The following is a 24209-nucleotide window of genomic DNA, read 5'->3' as shown; positions in this document are numbered from 1 at the left end:
CTAGTTTTTGGCCAAGTCGCGACGGGGCCCTAAAAAGTAGTGGGTACCATTTCCCTAACAAGGAAGACGTGTACCCACGCTGGCACGGACGCTTAGATCATGGCGGTCTTTGGTAACGCAGGCTTAGAGGACGGAAATGCTCCGCCGACCTGGTATTTCCTGAACTCCCATAATCAAGTCATCATCGGCACATTCGTCCCAGTGTCTCACCAATGATCGTCCCCTCCGGGAACTCCACCTCCATGGGCAGGTGGCCCTCGTCCGCAGGCAGCTTATACTTAAGCTCCAGGTTGTCGTAGCCGTTGTTAACGACGAAGAAGGTGGCGGTGCTGCGCAGGCCCAGAGGCACGGGCGGCAGCAAGCACTCGCGCACATCGAAGGACAGCCTGCGGGCATCCAGGTCGGTGGAGCGAGGGCGGGAGAATGAATTGGAATGGAAAAGTTTTGGGAGCTGCGAAGAGGTCAGTAAGCGGCGGGGCTGCGGTGGGTGCCGGGAGCAGCGGCAGAATGGCGACATCTGTGTCCAGCGAGGTATCCCGGCCACCAACAGGTCCTTTCCCATGATAACTTACTTCCGTAAAGAAGCTTTACTCAGGTCTCATCACCCTCACCTTGTCTGTGTCCGCCCCGCATTAACCCTCCCTAACCGGCCCCTCTACCGTGCCGCGCACCCACCCGTCCAGCTAGCCACCCGCCTGCCCACCTGGGGTACTGACCCACGCCCTGCACCTCGATGTTGAGGTAGGGCGCATCCGTGGCCCCGTCCAGGTATACAGGGATGAGCGCCTCGTAGGTGCGCGAGTCACGGGGGCAGAACCGGATCTGCACGCCCACCATCTCCTGGGCTTGGACCTGTGAAAGAGGGAGGGCGGAGATTCATCATTCATGCAATAAAAGCAGACTGTGAAGCGAGTCGATTTCTCAGATCTCCCCTCCCTGATGGCCAACTGCCGCGTCTGCTCACCGACCAAATCCCGAGTGCCCGACCCTCATTGTGCGCTTCCCAATCTTCAGCGGATGTTTTCGTCGTCACCGACGTTGCACACGACCCTACCTCCAACAAATTCCAGCCTGCATTACCCTGCCCGGTCCGACCCGCATGATGACCTCAGTATCCCATGTTCCGTTCCTGCTACTTACCTCCAGGGACTGCATGGGCGCCAGGTCCATGCTGTAGATGCCCTTGACCGGCAGCCCCGCAGCGTGGGGTGCGGGAACCGGCTCGCCAAACGACACCACCACCGGTTTTTCCTCTGTGGGATGCACGCGGAGGAGAAAGGCAGCGGAAAGCTAAGCGGTAGTACTTGGGTGCGCTTCACGGGTCCTCTGGTACATACCCTTTTCCCCATCTTTTGTCCACCTTCCCCTCGCTCCCTGGCTGGCCCCTTCAGCCTCACCTTGATTGGTGACGTACAGGTCAATGACGTAAGGCGCCTTGAGCTGGTTTGAGCGAATGACGACCTTGTTGGCGAAGTCGATTAGGGTCTTGGATAGGATGATGCGGGGACTCATACCCTTGCCAGTAGCAACCTGAACAAGGGGGCCCAAAGAGGGCGGCAAGTGCGAGGCGGGCCAGTTTCAAGAGCGGATCGTCAACCTCATTTAAGCCCCTGGCCCGGTAGCATCTTTCGCATGGAAAAGCCGCGGAGCGGCCTACACGGGTGTCAGTGGAAAGACCTGGGCTGCGGCCGTCCTCCATGGCCCACACAGAGCCTGCGGCTCTGAGGACCGTCTGCCCAGCCGGCTGATAGAAGGCACTCGGCTGCATGACGGGATGGTACGAATGCTACACACGCACCTTCCGTACTGGCTGTACGGAGTTTCCTCCTGCCGTCACCAGGTGGAAGGCCAGCTCCACGTCCCTATCGCGTTGCTCCATGGGCCGGAAGTCCAGGAGCAATGGGAGCTCCTTGCAGGGGTTGATGGTAATGCGGTACTTGAAGCCATCATAGGCTGAGGACGTAAAGCGCAAGTGCGCGGCATGCGGCCGCAGGTGCAGGCTCAAACGCGGGGAATACTTTGCGAAGTGGGGAGCTTCATGGATTGGCCGCCGGCAAGCAAGTAAAGAGCTTCCTCCTGTATATCCGGACGCAGTTTGTCTTGGCTTCCCATAGGCCCATGATCTCACATGCTCAGTCCAGGAGCCAGCATGAAAACATCCCGAAAGGGCTCGAGCTAGGAGGTGAATGGTAGCCTAGCGGGTGCGTCCATATCAAGAACAAAGGAAAAATATCGACCACCCAAGCCAACCGCAGGCCCTGCCTTTCCCCAGGAACAGCCCTACATATTCCGTGACACAGCCAATTACTGCAGTCAGCTCAGCTGTAAAGAAGCGACTGAACTTATGCACATATCCCGACCACGCTCCCTGGCCCAGGCTGCTCTTCCCAGTTCCCGCGGTGCAAGATACCCTGCCCACCTCACCCCATCCCATCCCACCCCAGCCCCACACCCTCTGCACTCACACATTGACCTGAAGCCCAGCGACGACGACTGTCGCCTGCTACCGCTACGGCTGACCCTCCCGCTGCCGAAGCGGCTTCCCAGCACCTGGCTGCCGGCGGGGCCGATGGCCTCCAGCGGGCATGCCTCGTACTCGGCAGTGGACCATGCATCCTTAGGGCACAGCAGCTGCAGGTCGGGGTGCGCCACCAGGTCGATCATGAGGGTGGCGGCCACCTGGGAGGTGTTGCGCAGTGTCAGGGGCAGGCGGGAGGAGCTGCCCACGAACACGGAGCCGAAGTTGAACTCGTCCTGGCGGAAGGAAGGGGGAACGGGTAAGGGGCCCCGGATTGGGCGCCGGACGGGAAGGCAGCGAGATGGATGAAAGGTCTGCGCTCTCGTAGGTGTAGTGAGGGTTGGGTTCGGGCGAAAGTCAAAAGCGATGAATGGTCAATGTGAATAATTTTTAGCGGACCAGTCGCGCCAGGAAAGCGTAGCCACCTTTTTCCTCGTCCCGGTCCCACTTTCCCACGGACGGCCCCTCCTCCACGGCTTCTATTGGGCGGCCAGAGGAGTCCATCCCGCTGCCTGTCTGCCCGCCCTCCCCTTCCCTCCTGCCCCACCCGCTCTCCCCACTAGTCCCAACCTGCTCAATCTCCACATTGGGCACCACCGCCTCAGCCCGGAAGGGTATCTTGACGATGTTCCCGCCGCGCATCTCCAGCGCCAAGCAACTGAGGAACGTGCCCGGCTCGTTGGCGGTGAACAGCACCTCGATATCCAGGGTCTCGTCGGCGGCAATGCGGCCGCTGCTGGGCTTGGTGATCAGCTACAGGAAGGGGGAGGAAAGTGGGCTATGCGCAGAGAGAACCAAAGGAACCACGTTAGGCAAGCTGGTCAGAGCCCAACACACCGGGGACAGCGGAGACGAAGCCACAAGAAAAGTCACTAATGAGCGTTTGGGATGATTCGTTTGGGAAGACTGGTGTCCGTCCGTGTGGGAGATAGCAAGTGCATGATGGCAAAACGTGCAGGGGGATGCAGTCATCAGCTTAAGTACGAGAGAAAGGAAGAAGCACCGCCGCACCGCGTCACCCCCGCAACGTGCTGCAATTCCCTAACTGGGTTACGCTTTTCCCCGCGGACCCCCCATTCCCCTGCTCCAACCGCGTCCTCACCCGCCCACCACGCTGCTCCGCCCAGCCCTGCTCCCCTGCCCCCTCCCACCTCCTCATTCGACAAGAAGCGGAAGGCCGTATCACGGCTTCCGTGGTTCTTGATCTGCAGCACAGTGCTCTGCTGTATGCCCACAGGCACCACCGACACCACCAGCTCCTTGTCCTTGGGCCGCACATTGCCCTCCGGCAGCTCGCCCGTCATGTAGATGCGCTTGGGGGCTTCGCCTGCGTGTGGGAGCCCGGTGGCATAACCGTTGGGACCTCATTGCTGCCGTAACACAGTGTGAACAGTATTGCGCGCGGGGTCAGGCGATGCATCTCCGTGCTCACCGAGAGATCATCGCCTTCTGTGGCAGCTCGTCGCTAGCAGCATCACGCACACGGGGTAAAACGAGGGACATGGGCCAGCGTTGCGCGGAAAAGTCACTTCCCTAACACACATCCGCGTGCCCTTCCGTGGCATCAAAAATGCACGTGGTATGTACCTACACCTGGCTGAGGGAAGGAGATGGGGAAGCCTCCCAACCCCTTCCCTCCCGCCTTGGAAGAAAGCTCTCATCTCCCAGTGGCGCTCCCTCCTTGCAGTGTCAACCTCCTCCTGGTCAACCAGGTCTTCCACCACCCTACCGGTCGCCGCACACGTCTTTGGCATTTCCTCCCGCTACCCGCCACTTGACTCCCGCCCTTGCTCTCACCCCCAACCATCTTGATGATGAGGAAGCCCTCCTGCTTGGGAGGTCCCATCATATCCGGAGCCCAGCGCACCACCACCTCTACGGACGACTGGCTGCGGATGATACCGCCGCCACCAGCTGACACCTGCCGGGGGGGGGTTTCGCCGGGGGGATGGAATCAAATGGGGAGGGGTCAGGCGGTGAAGGATGCGCCGAATAGGGGAGACCGGACCCACACTCCGTTGGGCTGAAACAACTTATCCCATGTATTTCTCATCGTTTTGATAAGCCCACGGCAATTAGCGCAATGGCGCCCCAGGGGGCCCAATGCGCACCATAGAAGGCCACATCAACACCCCCACATACATCCACTGACCCCCACGCCTGCACGCAACCCCAAGCATGCATCGTATGCCAACCGCTACCACTGCCGCCACCGCCACGGAGCTGTTCAGGCCACTTACCCCACACTACTAACCAGCCGTAGCCCGCAGCCCCTAGCCCGGTACCCCTTCCCTTAAGCTCATGTCCGCCTGCCTTTTCCCCTAAATCTCTGCCCCAGCCTCACCTGGAAGCATGTGTTGGTGGACTCTACGGTGAAGTTGACTGGGAACTTGTGTGGGTTGTCCAGTATAAGGATTTTCTCCACCGCTTCGTCCCAGTTGTCCAGACTGAACTGGAAGTTTAGGTCCTCGGCGGAGAAGTCCAGGTTGACGGGCACGATGTCGGCGGACAGAGGAAAGGAAAGCACGTGGTTGCCGTTCACCACGTACTCGACCTTCTCATTCACGGACCGGATCTCGCTCGCCTGCGGGTAGCGGTGGTGGGGGATGTTGGGAGGCAGAGGTGAAGAGAGGGATGTGGAGGGTGTTGGAGGGAGGACCTGGAAGCAGGAGCGTGGGACAGGAGCTGCGTGGGGTGTATAAGCTGTTGGATCTGGCCGGGCGGCGTCGAGCACTCTGTCGCTGGTCACTCGTCGAGCAGCAGGCAAGAGGCAGAGGCTCAGGAATGAGGGCCCCTGTTTCATCCCACTAACACATATCAAACTCGGGCCTTTCGACCTTTCGGAGCAACCCTGCTCCTCCCACCCTTCATCGCCAGAATACTCTCCGCCGCCGCTGCCTCCGCCTGCATCAAGACCTGATCCTCCTTGCCCTCCACTCCAGCACGCCACCATTGTCCTGTCCACCGAAGCGATAACCCTGCGCGCAGCCCCACCGTGATCCCCCCTCCGCTCCCCTTCCCTCCGGCCGCCATTTCTGCATGCGCTTCCCTCTCCCGCCACCGATTTCGTCCCTCCCTCCGTCCAGCCCCCTTGCGGCTCCCGTCCCCAAACCCCTGCCCTCCCTCCCTCCCCACCTGCAGCACGAGCGGGAAGTCCGCCTTAGCTCCCGGTGGTATGACCTGGCTGATGCTAGGTGAGTCTCTCAGCATCTCCAGGTGCTTGATGTCCAGCACCACATTGATAAAGCCGTCCAGTGTATTCTGCATCACCAGATGACGGGTGTTGGTGGAGCCCATGGACACCTTGCCGAAGTCCACAATGCGGGGACCCACTACCAGGCGGGCAAGCTCGTCCTTGCTCAGCTCGCGGGAACACTGCCGGGAAACCGGGTGGGGATGAGGAGGGAGGGGCGAGGGGGAAGGAGGAGAGGAGTCACATGCAAGACACAAAGAGCCAACGGAAGGAAGGGAGGAGCGGTGTGAAACATGGGGAAAGAGAGTAATGGACGATGGTCAAATAATGCCGGAAGCAGCCAGCGATCCTAAGGTTTTGCATTTCACAATGTAAGGATAAAGAAGGTGTGAGCTTTGCTACAAAGCAAAGCCTGTGACCTGTGGTGCGATGGCCGTGCTACTCCCGCTGGCCTGCGACTTCTGCTGCTTTCCATGTGACTCCATGTTCCCTGTCCCAGAGCCCTTGCAGCTCCGCTACATCACTCTACCTCGCCTCGCCATGGTCCCAATAGCGGCTGCCCACTGCAACTCACGTTGGCTCGGCAGCCCAGCCTAACGTCCAGAGACCCCTCTAACGCCCAGCCCAGGATGGCCGACACGCATGTGCCACACCTCTTTTCCGACCAGGCAGCCTGCCCACCCGCTCCCGCCCTTCCGCCTCCCTCCCCGGCCCTATCCGCTCACGTCTATTCGCTCCTGCTCTGACTGCGGCCGCGGCTTCCACTGATGCGCCCCCTCCAGATCGGCAGCACCCAGCTGTCTCAGCATGCGTGGTGCGGCCTCCTTGCTGGCATCCACCCTCCACAACGGGTCCACGGTGCGACTGAGCTTGGGTTCCGGAGCCAGCAGGCCGCTGCGGGTGTCCATGCCCAGGTTGACATCGTCCTCGTCAACCTGGAGGAGGACGAAGGGGGATTCCAAAGAATAGAGGACAAACGTGGAGGAGGGGACTACGAGGAGGACGTGGGGCCGACGTGAACGGGAGTGGTGGGATGCGGGGTAGGTAGGAGGAGAAGCGGGTGGACAAAAAACATATTTCAGATCAGGAACTGGAGGGAAGGTAAAACATCGGGTGGATTGAAGGTCGGGAGGTATGGCGGCGTATGGTATAGCGTCGTGCGGAGAAAGGGACGCGCGTAGAGAGGCCAAGTGGTTGGATGCGGCGTGACAGCCATGGTATGCGTCGCAGCGTCGCTGCCGCTGCAGACCGCCCCGCCATTCGTGTTTTACGGAAGGGCCCGGCCCATAGTCAACACACAGCCCCACCACCTCCTCTTAGGCTAACGTGCCGCCACCCACCCGTCCGTTTTTGCGCTGTTCCTCCCGTGCCGTCCGCTGCGCGCGCATGAAGGTCGTGTACTTCTCCTTGTGCGCTCCTGCTGCCGCCGCTTGCGCCCGCGACATGGTCTCCTTGGTGGAGGTTTCCTTGTACGCATCCGCCAGCTCGGGCTTGTCCCAGGTCTTGGTCAGTAACCGGGTGCTTTTCTTCCGGGCCTCCAATGTGGTCAGCATTACCTGGATTAGGACAGAGGTGAAGCCCCGGAGGAAGGGAGGAGGGGGCCCGTTAGGGTTGGACTCGGGCAAGGACAGGGATGGGAAAAGTGAGGCAGGGAAGGAAGGTGGCAGGGAGTTAGGGATTTTCAGGTTCAGGCATTGAGCGTAAAGTTTCCTGATCTTCTCTAGCGAACATGTAATGAAACGCAGAGCCCAGCACGTGGCCAGATTCAACTCTTCAGTCTGCCGTCCCTCTCGTAACTGCCTTACCTTGAAGCCAACATCGCGCCTTCAACCCTTCTTCCTCGGGTCATTATACACTTCTCCAAAACTGACGGCTTTGCTCCTTTCCCCCTGACAGACCCATTCCCACGGACCTGCTCATCGTCCACGAAATTGCGCGGCCGCTCGAAGTCCTGTGGCAGTTTGTCCGTCCCTCCTACAAGCGAATCCTTCTCCCCCATGCGCAGGCTGGTGCCAGACAGCTCCAGGGCCAGCTCCTGGATCACCTCGCCCTGCTCGCTAAGAACCTGAAACAGGCCACAATAGTTTGCGGGTGCGACGGATGCGTCAGTTAGGAGGAAAGGAGTGAAAGGGTGTGTGTGTGTGTACGAGCCGCACAACGGGGATGTGAAGCACTCAGCAACCCGGTCCCCTCTCCAGGCCACTACATGCAAGGGACAGCATTCTCTGGAGCTGGAGTTTGAACCGTGCGATAAGCTGTGGCACAGGGCGGGTGGAATCGTTGTTCAGCTGCCTGTTTCCCAAGGAATCCTGGGGTTAGCAGACTTTGAATTGTCGTTGCTTGTGTGTGTGTGTGTGTGTGAGAGAGAGAGGGAAGGAGAAGACCGAGCGGATAGTCCATAGCCACCTTCTTTTCTTACAGCCGGGGATTGCGGCATACACGATTCCGCCCTTCGGCTTAGGCCTCGCGACTAACCTAGGATCCTGCGTCCTATACATCGCGCATCGCCCAAGCGCGACGATTAATTGATCACTTCACCCACCCCACCGCACTCGGGCGCTAGGTCATGGCGGCTCGGGAAGCCCCCACGGCGATAGTTGCGCACCTTGATGGGTATCGTCCCCTTGTGCTTTCCCATGGCCTTGGGGTGGTACCTGACCACCACCTGTATGTTGCCCCCCGGTAGGATACTCCCCGAGGAGGGGTCCACGGAGAAATAGGGGGTGGACTTGATCATCTGCATGCGCGGGTGAGGACATGCAGGAGTGGGGTTCAAGGTAAGGTCAAACGAGAGGTGGGGATTGGGATGAGGGCGCGCAGTGAAAGAAGAAGGGCAGCGCAGGATGTTCTTTAGGAAGCGATCTCTTATGCTTTCAAAGGCGCGGTGCCTAGCTCCCACACACCCACCTGGTACCTCGCCCCCATCTGCGAGTTGGTGTTGGTGATGCCCAGCAGCTGGTCCGCCCAGTTGTGGGTGGCCACATCGCCAAACGCCAGCGCCTGCGAGGACAGCCGCAGACCACCGGGCATGCCACGTGCGCGGATGGGCAGCTTCATCTTGGTAGGCAGCCCCAGCAGCTCCACCACCGCAAAGTACTCGAACGTACGCAGTGCCTGGTCGGAAGAGGGCACCAGGCAGGTGAAGCCCTTGCCCGCCTGGGGGGCCGACGGCGTATATCGCACGCTGACAGAGGCCTTGGAGTAGGGCGCGATGACGCCGCTGAGCGGCGTTACGTGGAAGGGGTTGTCGCCGGTATTTCGTGCCTTTTGACGCTGCCGCGCGGCCATGATAACGTCAGCAAAGGGGTCGTTGGGGTCGGCGTTGGCGGCCGCCTCATCATCCACCTTGGACCGCATCTCCGCCAGGGTGCCGTAGCTGATGATGTAGCGGGCCTCCACGGGACCGTTATTGAACAGGGTCACCTCGCGCTCCGAGGTCTGACCGTAGTAGAGGCTGCCAAAGTCCAGCTGCGGGTGGGAGTGAACGGGGTGCGGCGAGCAGGGGCCGGCATGGCAAGCGCGGGGTGAACGGTTATTGGAACCCGCGAGGGAACGGAAGGGGTGTGGGAGGATGCCGCCGTCGCTGCGTCACGGCTAGAGCATGGTAGTAGGTCTATGAGGATTGCGGAAGGGCGCCCGTTTCACCGCGTCGCGCTACGCGAAGGCCCGGAGGAGGAAGGGTGGAGTCGATGGGAGGGTCGCATGGGGAGTACGTGCACGCTGCCTTCTCCAGCAGCCCATCTGTGATTACCATCCCCAGGCCGTGCAAGCACCTGCATCCTCCATCCCCAGGCCCTTCATAAAACCTATGCCACGCCCTCGCAGCCCCTGGCCCCGCAGGACTTTGCGTTCCCTCACCTCAGTCAGAATGGCTCCCGAGCTGTCCACCAGGTCAAAAGACTGCTTTATAATGGTAGCAGTAAACATGACCTTTTTGGTGATGGATCCGAGCACCACCGTGATCTCCGAGGCCAGAGAACCGGCGTCCCCCACAGTGACGGTCACGGTCAGGTCCACAGGCTGACCCCCCGGGTCCACCACACCGATGTTGGGTTCGACAATAATGGGCAGGTTCCTAGTAAGCGGGATTGGGAAGGGGCACAGGAGAGGCAGGCAGGGAAGGGGCGTCGGCGCCTGCCAACTGACACCATCAACCACCCACCCATATGACACTGACATCCAATCATTACGTTTCCTCCGCCCTTGACTTGCTCAGTTCACCCTTACACGCGTGCAGCACTGACCCAGCTAAGCTGCCGCGGCCCCACCACGCCTCAATACCCATACCTCAGACCCGGCCGTCGCCACCTTTGGCGCTTTACACCTGCCACAAGCTCATCTTGGGCCCACGTACCCGTAGCTCCCAGACCTCGTCCATGGGTCCCAGCGCACGATTCCAACCTCCTCAGCAGGTCCCCACCCCGCAACCCCCCCCTGGCGCTCAGCCGCGCTCAATGCCCCACCTGTCCCACTCCACACGGAAAGACGCGTGTGCGGATCCATCATTCACCAGCTGGATGGTCTTAGACGCCTTGCTGTCGCTAGGCAGTAGGCCCATGATCAGGTCACCCAGGATGCGCACATCGGCCTTGGGAGCGGTGGCCTTGAGCTGCGGCGCGGGCGAGGCGGCGGGTGCAGCGGCCATGGTCGCATAGGCAGTCGGCAAACCCCACATGCGCGTGTGCAGCAGCGGCATGAATGCATAGTGAGCGTCGACGGCGCTTCCTGCCACGAAACACAGTCTACACAATCCACGCGGAGTTGGGTGGTGTGTTCGCTGAACAGATGTGCGTGGCGACCCAAAAAGAAAAGCACACCCATGGGTGCCCGTGGTCAGCCTGCCGAGCACGTGTGCCCTCTACACGAATCTCTTGCCCAGCTCAACCAAGGCTTCGCCAATGCTCCCAAGCTGCCTTGCCGCAAGAAGCCGCCTTCCCCTTTGGCGGCTGCATGAGCACGGGGTTCGAGTTCCACTGCTGACATCCGCCTCACCGCTGTTAAGCACCCCTACGGGCCTCACGCTCGGCCCCAGCAGAGGGTACCCAACCGTGCATGTTGCTACGCCACTGCCCGCCTTCACCGGCCCCCCAGCCGCCGAACCATTGGCAGTCGGGTGATGGGAAAAAAACCCGCATTTATGGCTTTCCGTCCTGTCAGCACCCAGCTCTTCCTCCCTGATTCCTAGGGCCCAATCCCAGGTTGGATCTCCCCAATCCCTACGCGGCCGATATGCAAGCTGTGCCCGGGGACGGAACCCATCCCAGTGCTGTTATCCATCCAACTCCGGGCTTAACGGGTCAAACATCATGCTCTTGTTTGGGTTCATTGCAGCTTTCTCCGCTGCCGCCTAATGTGATGAACTCCAGCAGGAGCGGCTGGGCCAGCTAACGTCAGCAGCAACTGGCCAGTCTTCAGCCTGCCCTCATGCGCGACCTGCTCTATACTGGGCCCTCCCTTTCTACATCTGCTGCTGCTATCCGGTGGTCTTGCCTGCAAGTCATAGCTGCCAGTCTCCGTCTGGATAACAATTTTGTCCTGTACGGACTGCCGGTCCGGCTCAAACTTATCGCCATCAAAGAATACCTGTGGATAGCAGGGTCCGTGGGGAATACGTGTGGAATTTTGGAACCATAGGGGGCTGCGGCCGGGGTCCAGGCAAGGCGGGCAGCATGCGGTGCCAGGAGGCTTCAGCACGGCATGCAGCGCGAATGAGGCGATACCACCCTTCCCCAACAGAACATACGACCCTTGGGACCGCCTTGCATTGGGAGGAATCTTCATCATAAGTTTTATGCTGAGCATTTGAGCTGGAAACGTCGCCAAGCATGCTCACCTCAAAGCGCGTCTCCAGGCCACCGGCAAGGGAGGTGGGTTTGAAGAACTCCCTCAGGACAAAATACTTGGATTTGGGTGGTCGAACCTTGACCGTGCGCGTTCGTGCATCAAGATTCTGACGTTCCATGTACACAGCAAGACGACACAAAATGAACACGCCATAGCGCACTGGTGCCATGCATGTCGCACACCCCCACGTCGCGAATGACGGGCAGCTACCAAAATAATTTCAGGGATCGCCTTAATAGTATGTTACCTTTACAGTCACCCAAGCGCTCAAGACCTGTCCCGGCTCCACGTTCGGAAAGTCAATTGCAGGCGGGGATACTTGAAGCTGCGACATTTTATATTTCACAGACTATAAATCCACGTTACAACATTTCTATTGACTAAGTGAAACTCATGGTGTTGTTCGAAGGTCCCATACTGTGGTCAAGCCATGTCGCTCAGGTAGAATAATCCAGGCATCAGTTAAAGCATTTGGCCTCTGCAAAATCCAGTTTGATGCAATAACACTCTAGTGGTCATACCTAAATACGGCTGTCGTACAATGTTTTCCATTTGTCTCGAGCGTTTGCATACGAACGCTCCAGCAGTGTGCAACGAGTACTCATATGCTTTGCAAGCGGCAACCTGCATTTCAGCGCCCTGTCACCACTGGCAGGCGCAAGTACGTACCTGCTCAAGCGTTGTCGCGGCAAGTTATGGGCCCCACTCCATGCCGAAACCTCCATTGGGTATTCAAGGTGAATCCTGCATGCAAGTTATATACCTCTCCGCTGTTATCGTGTACCGAAATCCAACCGCATTTCCAACCGCAAACACATATGAAGAACAACTTCTGTCCAGCGGCTCATCGTTAGGCAAGGGCGTGACATGAGCTCCGTCATCGCTATGCGCGTCTAACTTTCTGTATCGTACGCTTGCCCAGGTGGGTGACCGCACTGCTACTATTCGCTTCTATGAGGACGTCCTGCTGATGAAGCCGTTGCGGCACGAGGAGGTACGCATATAAACGGGCATTTGAGCGCACTGATCACCATATGAAATGGGGCACCACACGACCTGCTGTCGCTGCTGACACAACGCATTCCCATCATACGGGCCACTCCTGGACACCCGTATGCTGTATGCAGTTTACGGAGGGCTGTGCGGCGGCCTGCAACGGGCCGTACGACGGCATGTGGTCAAAGACCATGATCGGGTAAGGCATCTAGTATGGTCAACGGACTTGTCTGCATCGCAAGAGAAAGGGCCTTTCTAAGTCCTTTACATGCCCTACGGCCACAGGGGCCATTTCATAGCTGGCACGGGCCTAATATATGATGCTGGTTATATTTAGCTTAGGCTGGGCCCAGGGCTGGGCTTGGGCGCTGGGATTTGGCCCTCGAGCACCCAAGCCTGGACCGGACCCAAGCTAAATTGGCGCGCTGAGGACACACTAGTGCTTGGGCGCGGCGGCAGACCCGTAGGCCCATCAGCTGTCACCTGCACTCGTGTGTGGCATCCCGGCCCTGGTGCCCTGGTCAAGTTGTTGGCTGGACCGCTCCCTTTTTCGTTGCACTGGGAATTCACCGCTGCAGGTACGGCCCCGAGGACGACAACTTCGTGCTGGAGTTGACGTACAACTACGGTACGTATATGACTACAGGGGCTTCGAGGCCATGTGATCTTATGTACAGTAAATGACTCCGACAGTGGATGAAAGACTGTACAGCAGTGTACCGCTTCCAATTGGATCGTGGCTAAGGGAAGGCTTCCGAGGCGGAGCCGGCCTTGAGTGCACCGTCGCTGCTGGCGTCTTCAATACCCGCCCGTTGGGGCCAACCACCTTACAACCGACAGGTGTCAAGTCATACGAGCTGGGCAACGATTACATGGGCATCACCATCCGCAGCAAGCGCGTGTACGGCAATATAGTCTCCAAGGCAAGAGATTCTTGGGGGCCAGAAGGCCGCCTGCTTAGTGACTGCGCTAAGGGAGCTTGGTCGGCTAGGCGGGTGGAGAGCCGGCCGTTCTCTCTCTGCTCCAACCTCTCTGCCCAATAGCAACGTGGCAGCAGCTTGACCTGGCGCTGGGGGAGTTAGGCAGCCGCTCCTCCTCCCTCCGATAGCTCTGTCCCGGTTGGGAGGCAGCAGGTGCTGTCCTGACTGGCCCCGACCGGCCCTGTGAGCATGTACTAGGCATGAGGATGGGGCTGGGTGGGGAAGGGGAAAGGGGAGCTCTTTGCATTGCTGGGCCACCGCCGCTCCTCGCTGCCTACCTCTGCTCTGCCTGCTGCTGTGTCTCACCAGCATGAAGACCCCACCATGTTTAGCTTAGCCGTTGCTCAGCCCGCCGGCACGTCTATGCCCCAGATGTGTAGATACGACATATTTAGACAGATACATGCCAGGCTTAAAAGGTTGTGTCTTGCCTACCGGCGACTACACGGGCCTGCCCATATTTCGCTAAAAGGCGCCACATTTAAACCGCATTTCCGGTGTACCAAAAATACCTGCCAAATACCTCCAAAGTCTCCGTGTGGCTGGTCTGGGACCTCAGGGCGTTGGAACGGCGGTGGACTACACCGGGCTGGGACCCCAGGGGGATGCAGGTGCGGCAGGCAGGCCCACCGAGCAGGTCCCCTGCGTTGAGGTGGCGGCGCCTGATGGCTACCGCTTCTGGGTGCAGGACGAAGAACCCCAGCTGCCCGGCCCCTCCTCCTCCTCCCCGTCCTCCCCGCCCTGCCCCATGACGGAGCTGAGGCTGCATGTGACGGACTTGGAGAGGTCACTAGGTGGGTGCTGGGGCGGCGGGAAGTGGGGGCCCTCGCGGAGGTTAAGATTGGGAAATGTGACTTCGGGTTTCCTAACGGCTGACGGCTGAAAGGGACTGCAAATCTGGAGAGCGCCGACGGATGCACTGCGTAGGAAGGGTGGGCAGGTGGGCGGTTGGCGGTTAGTTCAGGGATTCTGCCTGCTATTCCTGGCTATTCCTGAAGGGTCTATCGTCTACACCGTGTGGGGCGGAGTGTATGTACACTTACGAGAGCGTTCCCAATATTCTCCTCCCTAGGCCCCCTCCCTGGACTGTCCCTGGGACCCCTTCGGCCTTCAGACTAACCTCACACCATATCATCCATCACCACTCTCCAAGTTTTCATTAGCCGCTGCATTCCCTTCCGCCCCTTTTCCCGCCGCCAATGCTGACTCCGTCCTTGCTGATTCGCCGTCTGACCGGTGGCCCTCCCACGTCGCAACTCCTGTCTCCTCCCGCGCGGCCGCACTACCCGGGGCGCCGCCCTCCCCAGCCTTCTGGTCGGGCTTCCTGGGCTTCTCCTCGCGGCGGCCAGCTCCAGGGGAGGCCCTCCTCAGCTGCGGACCTGGGCAGTGCGAGCTGAGGCTGGTGCAGCTGCCGCAGGGACAGCCACTGCAGCGTGGCACCGCGTGAGTTACCACCCGACGCCCCGGTGCTGACGCTGCTGCTGGTGCTGTTACTGAACTGCAGTGGGGATGTTGAGGATAAATGAGGGTTAAGGGAGGAAACAACCGCAGGCGCAAACGGTAAAGGGGACGTTTGAGCCTTGGACGAGGAATCGGGAGAGGGGGGTTCCTGGTGCAGTTTTATCGTGCTGTGCTGGGTATTAGGGGTGAATATGGGAATGGCAGTGTTAACCCCAAGCAGGAGGCCTGCAGCGCACATGGGTCCTTAATTTCTCCAGCCGCAGCCGCATTTTTCGTTTCTTACCCTTGCCTTCCAATTCACACCACCCAACCGACCTGCTGATTGACTGGCATACACACCTAGAAACTCACTCCACTGCACCCACACCGCGATCCGCAGCTTCGGCCGTGTGGCGTTCGCCTGTCCAGGGGAGCAGCTACAGCAGCTTGAGGCGGATGTACGGGCGGCTGGGTACACCGTACACACGCCGTACGTGTCCCTCGACACTCCTGGCAAGGCCACCGTTCAGGTGGTGATCCTGCAGGACCCGGACGGCCACGAGGTGGGGCGGGGGGAGATGTCAGCCATCCCCGCATTGAGGTGGCGGCGGGTGGGCAGTGTTCCCCCCATGAGGGACGTCCTTGAGGGACCTACCCGCAGTGGAAGAGGACACCGCTGGGTGGTAGAATTGCTCTTGCGCGCGAACAGCGGGTGACTGTGCACCTGGCTGAGTGTGCAAGTGTGTTGATTTAGTTTCATGCGCACACCTCTAGGAACTTATGCCAGAATGGGGGTACCATCGTCGTGCTAAGCCACGGCGTGCATTACCTTCCGGGCGAGCGGGGCTGGCTGCTTCCCTTGTAGCTACATGCACGGTGAGCTCCTATATGTGTGAGTGTACCTGCAAGCGGAGGCTGTGTATGTGCCACCAGGAAAGGGGCCTTCATTGCCTGCCTTTACCGCCATCCGCCTGCCTTGCTCGACCGCACTCCGCTCGCTGCCCTCTCCGCCGACCTCCATCCCCCCTCTCCTCCCTCGACCCGACCCAGATTTGCTTCGTGGGTGATGCGGGCTTCCGGGAGCTGTCCGTATGGGACCCCTCTGCTTCCCGGCTGCTGGCAGAGGCGCTGGAGAAGGACAGGAGCGCCGAGTGGTTCAAGCAGCGCGAAGAGAGAGAGGCACGCATGCGGGCCAAGGGCGTGTGAGAGGGAGTGGATGAAGGTGGGGCATAAGCAAGGGGGGATTTAAGGGTCCGGGCGGGGGTCGGGCTCAGGGGACGGAGTGTGTGCAGGCAGCGGCATGGCGAGCGGGGAACAGGCACCTGTTCAAATGAACTGAGCCACGTGGCAGGAGATGTCGCATGCGCAACTTCACGTGTGTACGTCTACGCGTCGAAAGAGTTGGATTGTGTATGTTTGTGTGTCTGGCCTGTGCAGGTCCAGGGAAGGTCACTTAGGGTTTTCGCCGGCTTCAGCCATCGCGCGTGGATGGTTGCGTGGATTGCAGAGCAGGATCAGGACCGTTGGATTGCCTGGGGAGGATGTGGTGGTGGGGTATCGGTGCGTTCGGTTCGGTGGCCATTTTGATGGAGGGGTGTGCACCTATACACGTGGATGCGTGCCGCACAAGTCGCAATGCCTTCCATGTAGCTGAGATCTCCTTGATCCATGCCACATTCGGATTCATCTGTGCGCCAGTTTGAGCGCCGGGTCGGGTCCAGAAGACTTTTTGACACAGACTTGCAGCTGCGAGTGTGGGTGGATGGATGCAGTGTTGGTCGGTGCGCTTGGCGAAAGGCAGTGGTGGCGCAGTGGTTGTGGTGGTGCTTTTGGCCACTTCCGGAATGTGAGGATGCAGATGCAGGTTGAGCGCACCGTTGGAGTTTTATGCAAGGTGAGCTGCCGGACGGTGTGAGACTATTATCCAGGGATCGAAGTGATGTAGTATTAGTAGATATAGTGTCAACGGGTATATCGGAGCGCGCTGTGAGATTGTTTTTTCTACAACAAAATCGCCTCCAGTGTGCTGTAACACAAATAACTCGCGATATGTGTCGTGCGCGCTCTGCACCGAGGCACGATGCCCCTTCTCATGGCGGCCTACTTCCATTGCAAATTGAAAGCGCTTCGAAAGACCAATCCAATAAGGTTTCCGGGAATTAGCACGGGCATTGCCAGCTGACTGTAAAAGTCTAAGCACGGATGTGCCTGCGGGTCCAAGGGCTCTACGTTGGGCGACATGTAGCCTCAGCACCACAGCATCAGAACTGCCAAAAGCGGGGCTACCATTCATTTCGGCAGGAGCGCGGAGTTTCTTGCAAGGGGATGTGCGGGCTCCCGAGCTGGATTGCAGGCTTTTTTCAAGCGGTGACCTTGCCAGTTGTAAGCTTGCTACTTGTACGGTGCAGCGATGGGTAATGCTGGGCAACGACCAACCGTCCGGAATTTATAGGTAGTTGGCACTAGTCAAGCTGAAGAAGAGGCAGCATGAAACCGGTAGACTGCGTGAAATTGAGATGCCATGATTCAGCTATTGAAAATTACCTGATTGGCATCTCTGCATCGTAAGACGATCGCTGACAGAGACGATGTTGCGCCGCCCAACTTCAATCAAGTAGCACGATTTGTGGACCAGGGCGCATCGACTTACTCAAAAACATGTTACGACTTTATACGTCTATGTATGTCGTGGCAAAAAATGCTCTTCCGCTTCTGGTCGGCGTTTTGATGCTACCTTGCACGCGGGCGAGCAGCGACGCCGCGTGCTTCCTTCCGGTGAGGGCCACGACAAAAGCTGTGAATCATAGCAACCCATCTGTGGTGTTAACCACGACATAACTTATCTCTTTTCATGATTCGCGCTTCGTACGGCGACCAGACGGATGACTTGCCATTCGTCATGGCGTACAGAGGCGCGTCAGGCGATTTTCCGGAACACAGCATTGGCTCGTACCGAGCCGCAATAGAGCAAGGTATCGGGTGGGGTCCGCTGAACCGGGTGCCCTAGCAGCCGAGATGAGAGAACACCTCCGGGGTACCCGTCCGAAACCCCCGCCTCCTGGATGGCAGCATTTCCTAGAAAGGGAGCACAGCTGGTGTGGCTCGCTCACACCGGGGCTGTGTCGCCTAAGCTATTGCACTAGGTGCTCATGCGTTTCAGATTAGGTTGTTGGGAACCGGATGTTAACAGATCGCGAGCGTGCCGCGCGCACACCTGCAGGCTTTGCGGTGTGGTCGAGGACGAGCTGCATGTTTTTTGTGAATGCCCAGCCTACCAAAGGCTTCAAGTTAATATGATGGGGGCATTAGCTTTCGGGGACGCAAGATGTGTGCTATTATGGCGGACGGGCTGTGGCTAGTTTCCTCTCGGAGGTCTGGGAGACCAACAGGTACATCACGCTCAGGCGCGGGTGCCGAGCCCAGACGAGGTGGAGAGAGGACATCAACAGTCTCACTCGGCGCCACAATAACGGATATTGACCGTCCATGGCCCCCTCAGCTATTATGGACGAACTTCTTGTATAGCGAGCCTGCCAACGTGGCTCCCCTTCTCAGGTCAGAGAGTACGACATGACCAGGAAGGAAGGTTCATCGCGCGAACATGTCCAACCGTTTTACAATGGGCCAAGGCTCATACTGTGTCACCATCCACTTTGTGTTCCTCTGTTTGCGCTGTTGGTTGGCATCTTTTTATGACAGGAGGTGCCCCCGGCCTGTGCGACATGTAATTCGAAGCCACAACTGCCCTTCCCGCTGCTTCTGTCTCATTGCCCTGTAATCCGTGTGCCAGGCGCCCGATTCATCGAGTGTGATGTCGTACTGAGCCGGGATCTGGTACCTGTGTGCCGTCACGAGCCCGATATCGCACAGACTACTGATGTGCTATCGACCCGCATCTCCCGTCAACAGCGACAACAAGAGCAACAGGAGCAGCTGCAGCAATGCTTCGGGGAAGGCGGGGGCGACAGTGAGGAAGCCGGTGACGGTGACGGCAGATGTGACGGTGATGTTGGTCAAGGGGTGCCCATCTTCCTCGCATTGGATTTGACACTCGCAGAGATTAAGCGGCTTAAAGCGGTCTTCCCACAAGATGCTGGCACAGCAACAACAGCAGCAGCAACAGCAGCAAGGGGATCCACGGGAGCAGCAGCTGCGGCAACAGCTGGGGAGCCGTCAGAAGTAGAAGGAGCAGCGGCGACGGCGGCGGTAGTGGGGGCTGCAGCGGAATGTGTGGTGCCGTGGGCTCCAAGATCTGGTGAAGACACCGGGAGGGAGGCAATCGGCGTGGTGGAGGAGTCCGACATCGTCTACACTGTGACTCCTCCGCCTGACTCGGAGGACCTCCGGGTAGCCTCTTTAGAGGACCTGCTGCAAATGGCCACAGTGAGTGAACACCCGGCACTAAGTATCTACCGTAAAGTTGTATTCCGGAGCAGCAGGGGATTGCACTTGTCCCTGTACAGCGTATGTTTTATCGGGGGGTGCACCCAGGGGGACATTGTGCGGTGTCTAACCAAGGCACAACTGGATGGTGGCGTTGGAAGACACCGATTGGAAGGGTTTTGTCCGCTTAAATAGCGGGGATGCAGCCATCTCATGAATCGTACAGCCAGTTCCGAAATGGCGCGGTCCAGTCCCGGAATGGCGTACCATTAATCCATGCTTCCAATCGATGACGGGGCTCCGCGAGCCAGGGACCAGCGTCCCAGTCGTAGCCTGTGCTACGACCCCCGCCCATACTTCTGCAAGTATTGACTTCCGCCTGAGGCGGCGCCCATACTTGTAGGCATCCATGACCGCGTCCTGCTCACCGTCGGACCCAGAGGTCGGAGCCATAAATCTGACATAAAGGCGGCAAAATAGGCAGTTGGAATTCAGTTAGTTCCATCAAACTCGTCCAACAACCGTGCCAAGCGAAAAAGGAAAAAACAGACAGAAAATGTATCCGTTTAGGACCAGATTTAAGAAATAGTATATAACACATTGCCATCAGATGCCGTCAGATGGGCCTTGTGGTCCACCTAGGATCAAAGCCGCCGCCCCATGTGCCACATGCTGTCAGACGTCCCTCCGGGGAGGTGGGACCGCCCGCTGCCCTGCCCTGCCCTGCCCTGCATTTACTGCTGGTGCGCCGCGAGGGTGACAGCTGCCACTCACCTGGCTCGCGTGTTGTGTGTTGCTCGGTCGTTATGGCATGCTAACGAGGTTCCCAGTTCCTCAGCCGACATCCCAGCAACTCCCTGTCTCACTCCCGTGTTGCGGCTCCCGTGTTGCTGTTTCTGCCGTTGCCCCGGAGGCCGTCGAGCCTGCCGTGGGTGTGGCGGTCCACATCCAGGCCGCCTCCTGGCACAACACCGTCCTGGAGCCCCAGCTGAGGGCCCGGAACACCACCTTTGAGGACGAGCTGCTGAGGCTATTGCAGCAGTACGGCTACGCGACTGGACCGTACGGCAGCGAGGCTTGGCGCCGCCGGCCCTCGTACCTCATGGCGTTCGAGGTAATTCCGCATGCACATGGTTCCCTGTGCAAAGGGCCCAAGAGCTTTTCCTCTTAACCCGCACACGGCACATCCACGGTACACCATGTTGCCAATGTTGTTGTGCCGGACGAACCGACCCTAGTGAGTAAAGCTGGCAAGGAGACGAGGGGTAAGTGCCCTGGGTTTTGGTGACGGCAGTTAATCGCTGTGGCCGCTTCGCCGGGCCAAGGGGGTGACCAGCATCCGCTGGCACATAGCGCCCCACGGAGCGGTCCACAGCCCCGCACACGCAACTGGGAAATGACTCGTCGCCCCTCACGCCGGACCACCTCGCAGCCTTCAGCAGTCCCGCAGTCAAGGAGAGGAGTTTAGAGCCACACTGCTGCAGCAGCAGCATCTCACTCGTTCGTGGTTCGTCTTTTCCCCTGCTGCCTCCCGTTGCACCTACTACCAGGGTTAGACAGGACCTTCCTAAAATGGTCGGGTTGCCGGTTTTCCCCTTCCCATGCCCGTCGGCCCCGCCCGATAGCGTTTTTGCATATCTTTCAATTTCTGTCGGGTGCCCCGATAGCCCATCCCAAAACCTGTCGGGTGACGCAAGAACGAAATTTCGCTGTGTGCCGCTTGAAATTACATTTATTCGTATTTTATATGCGCAGTTTCCAGTTCTCAGTTTACAGTTCACAGTTCTGATATGCACGAACAAACACACACACAGCAACACATGCACGCCTGCACGTCTGCCTGTGAGCATCACAACCCGAGCTCTTCAAGGACACCCTTAGACACCGTAGGACTGGAGAGGAACATCTCCCCCTCATCGGCAACCTCACTGCCAGACTCACTGGACAGTTCTGGATCCCCATCACTCATAAATGCCAGAGTCAAAGGATAAAGAATGCTACCACTACATTACATATTTCCATCCAGTTATATTTTTATGAATGCCATTATGTATCGCTGTAGCTGTCCGTCGCCGAAGGGCCCACCGACGACCCACGGCACCCGATCGGGTGGTCCTAGCGCCCCTAACCATGTCGGGTCCCCCGACGGGGGCCCTCCGGGCCCCGACGGGGGCTCCCGATGGCCGTTTGGCATTTTCCCCCTTTTTCGTCGGGTCCGCCCGAAAGCATTTTCAAAGCCTGTCGGGATTTTCAGGACAAGTGCCATTCCTGTCGGGACCCGATCGGGCTGTCTCACCCTGCCTACTACACCTTGCAGCTAACGTCATGCAGAGGACCTGCATGCCGGGGTCGGGGGGCTCACTCGGGCAGGAGCCCCCTCCTCACAGAAGCTGCGCCCCACTCACAGACTGCACCCAGCTCCGTAAGCTTACGGCAGTATGCACCCTACCACCACACACACACACACACACACGGATTTCATCCCACCACTTTGCTCCGTTGAATGTCGTGCGCGGCGGCCCTGCTGAGCTCCGGCCCTGCCCTGCTCCCTCTCCAGGCCGGCAGCCTCAAGTACCTCGCACAGCGGACGTCCTCCCCCCTGACGCAAGTGCTGGGGTGAGCTCCGTTGCACCTCTCCTCCCGGGTCGAGATCGGTCCGGCTCTAGGTTGGCCTTCCGTGTGGTGTCACGAGAGTGTCGTGCGTTCTTGGTAGTGTGGCCGTCCTTACTGCAGGCAATGCGTCCCTATGTATGGGTGAGCGAGGGCATTCGCGCGCGGCCTACCAATGCGCAACAGGGGAAACCGCGGGGCGGCGGCCGCGAGCAAGAGTGCAGTCAGCCTGCGGCACCGATGCCATTTGTAACGCCCCATGTCCCAGCCGCCCAGGGCACACACCTGCCCCTTCCCCTTAGACCCGCGGCCAAACTATCCCCGCCATCCTGCCTGGTCCCGTCCCGATATCTTCCTCCTCGGCCTTCATGTTGGCGTACCGGCTGCCGACTTCCCTGCAGCCCCACTATTCCGGATACCGGGGAGAGCTGGGATAGCGCAACTAGCCCTCAGGGCCTGGTCCGTATCCGGTCCTATGCCGGATCGGTGGCCGTGGCCCGGCAGCAGCTGCTGCGGCGGCGGCAGCAGGTGCCAGCGCTGGAGGACGCCGAGACAGTACCAGCGGCAGCGCCAGAGCACCCGGGCTCGGGCCTTGGCAGTGATCCGGTCCCGGGGCTGATGGCTTCGGAGCTATTGCAGGCGATGCGGCATGCGGGCCTCCAGGTGAAGTGTGCTTGGTGCCTGAAGAAACAGCTGCACTCCTTGCCCGGCCCCCTTAGTGAGGCACGGGCATAATTCTGCAGTGCCGTGGTTGGGGACGGTACAGATTTTCTTAAAAGCTCTGCTTGCCACTTGTCAGTTTCCTTTTTTTGTCGCGCTGATTTGTTTGCCATCCTAACGTGGTTGTGCGTGTTCCCGGATCTTCTGGAAGCACGTAGCTGGTGCCGCTAAGTACGCGTGCCATGCAGGGACTGGTTCTGCCGGCCACCTACTAGGGAACATCCTTGGCAACGGCAACCCTGCAGGTATTTGCATCCGTGTTCAAGCCCGCGCCACGGGAGCAGCTGCTGCCCGGGGCCGAGACGTGGGTGGACGAAATCTCGCCACTGGTGCTCGGAAGCGGGCTGCCGAGGATATGGGGTGCAGCGAATGGCTCGTTTAATGCTGCAAGGCTCGGGAACCGCCAACCGCGTTCGGCCATTGACGGCCTGTTCACCGACTCGCCCCGTGAGCTGTATCGGCTGCTGGCGGGGCTCAAGTGCAGCAGTGGCAATAACGTTGGCGATAACGGACAGGAGGACGAAGCCCGGGTTTGGTAGCTACGTGGGCTGCAGCAGCACCCCGGCAGTGATGTGGTAACGGCTCTGCCGTTACTCGGCGGCTACAATAATATGTATTGTGTTTAGGGTTTAGTGTATTGCGGAGTTTATAAGGGTGAATGGTGTTCGCGCGAGGCCATTTGCAGTGTGAGATAAGCTTCGCAGGATAGGTCTGTGTTAAATCTGGTAAATATGTTGTGCCAGGTTCAGGTGATCTTGTTGATCAGGTCATGTTGTAGACAGCCCCGTGAATGCGGCAAATTTCGAAGGCGCCTGGACGCACGACCTTACACAGCTGGTATTTATTTCGAGTTACGCATTGGGCCTGTTGGGCCTCCAAACATATTCATGGACGTCTCAGTAGTGTGGTCGATGATGATATGCACACACTGGGAGGACATTATACACATTGCTCGCAATTAAATCACACATGCAAGAAGATGCACTAACGCACATACGTAAAATTTGTCTGCATCAATACCTTGTTAAAAGCTCTCATCCGTCGCAACGCCTCTCGCAAAAACATCAGACCTACATGCTCACATCACCCTCCTGTGGTTCCCCACATGCTACGCCTCATCGTCATAACACTCTCCTCCTCTCGTACCGCCTGCGCCCCCCAACCAATCCCAAGCCGACGTCCCTTCTCATATCCAACAACCGGCACTCGATGCATCCTGCCACACGCAACATTCAACCATCTTTGGCTGCGCGAAAAGTGCGCAACACCCATTTAAGGCACTATTGTACCTGATTATCCTTCCCAACCTTGCCCGCCTTACTTAAGGCCTGACCCTGCTTTCGACCATTCCAGAACTTAGGACCCATGCCCGGTCTGTAACCCTGTTTCATGCTACCCTGCTTCCCAGCAACCCGCTTTGCCTCGACCTTGATCAGCCGCTTTACCTTGAGGGCGCACACCCCTTTGGCCACCAACTGCGGGGTTTGGGACAACATCGGGAAACACGGGACATCATGGCGCGTCA

General features: G+C 58.9%; 3 protein-coding genes across 3 annotated transcripts in view; 2 read left to right on the top strand and 1 right to left on the bottom strand.

Moving 5' to 3' along the window:
- Positions 1–11724, bottom strand: part of fap47 (uncharacterized protein) — a gene marked incomplete at both ends in the record, with an annotated part of 34493 nt that extends 22769 nt beyond the window's left edge. The window contains 20 exons of the mRNA XM_002949600.1: positions 211–386; positions 704–852; positions 1141–1253; positions 1398–1530; positions 1799–1953; positions 2466–2754; positions 3089–3271; positions 3670–3845; positions 4316–4439; positions 4863–5102; positions 5654–5893; positions 6437–6646; positions 7052–7267; positions 7624–7776; positions 8317–8448; positions 8619–9179; positions 9570–9786; positions 10175–10320; positions 11145–11294; positions 11545–11724. Of these exons, the coding sequence (XP_002949646.1) occupies positions 211–386; positions 704–852; positions 1141–1253; positions 1398–1530; positions 1799–1953; positions 2466–2754; positions 3089–3271; positions 3670–3845; positions 4316–4439; positions 4863–5102; positions 5654–5893; positions 6437–6646; positions 7052–7267; positions 7624–7776; positions 8317–8448; positions 8619–9179; positions 9570–9786; positions 10175–10320; positions 11145–11294; positions 11545–11724 (3943 nt within the window). The remainder of the gene's footprint in view (positions 1–210; positions 387–703; positions 853–1140; positions 1254–1397; positions 1531–1798; positions 1954–2465; positions 2755–3088; positions 3272–3669; positions 3846–4315; positions 4440–4862; positions 5103–5653; positions 5894–6436; positions 6647–7051; positions 7268–7623; positions 7777–8316; positions 8449–8618; positions 9180–9569; positions 9787–10174; positions 10321–11144; positions 11295–11544) is intronic.
- A 526-nt stretch (positions 11725–12250) lies between these two features.
- Positions 12251–16177, top strand: VOLCADRAFT_59532 (uncharacterized protein; the record flags this gene model as incomplete). Its single annotated transcript, XM_002949708.1, has 9 exons — positions 12251–12292; positions 12478–12549; positions 12683–12750; positions 13130–13179; positions 13392–13465; positions 14166–14325; positions 14839–14974; positions 15372–15534; positions 16022–16177. The coding sequence occupies 9 exons, from the start codon at positions 12251–12253 to the stop codon at positions 16175–16177; spliced, it is 921 nt and encodes a 306-aa protein (XP_002949754.1).
- Positions 16178–16858: 681 nt separating this feature from the next.
- VOLCADRAFT_90098 (uncharacterized protein) lies at positions 16859–23223 on the top strand (the record flags this gene model as incomplete). Its single annotated transcript, XM_002949707.1, has 6 exons — positions 16859–16865; positions 18762–19354; positions 20268–20468; positions 21912–21970; positions 22366–22627; positions 22930–23223. The coding sequence occupies 6 exons, from the start codon at positions 16859–16861 to the stop codon at positions 23221–23223; spliced, it is 1416 nt and encodes a 471-aa protein (XP_002949753.1).
- Positions 23224–24209: the final 986 nt, after the last annotated feature.

The sequence above is a fragment of the Volvox carteri genome (assembly GCF_000143455.1).
Source record: "Volvox carteri f. nagariensis unplaced genomic scaffold VOLCAscaffold_15, whole genome shotgun sequence".
Lineage (NCBI taxonomy): Eukaryota > Viridiplantae > Chlorophyta > Chlorophyceae > Chlamydomonadales > Volvocaceae > Volvox > Volvox carteri.
Note: the sequence above shows the minus strand (reverse complement) of the source record. Positions and strands in the feature narration are given on the sequence as shown.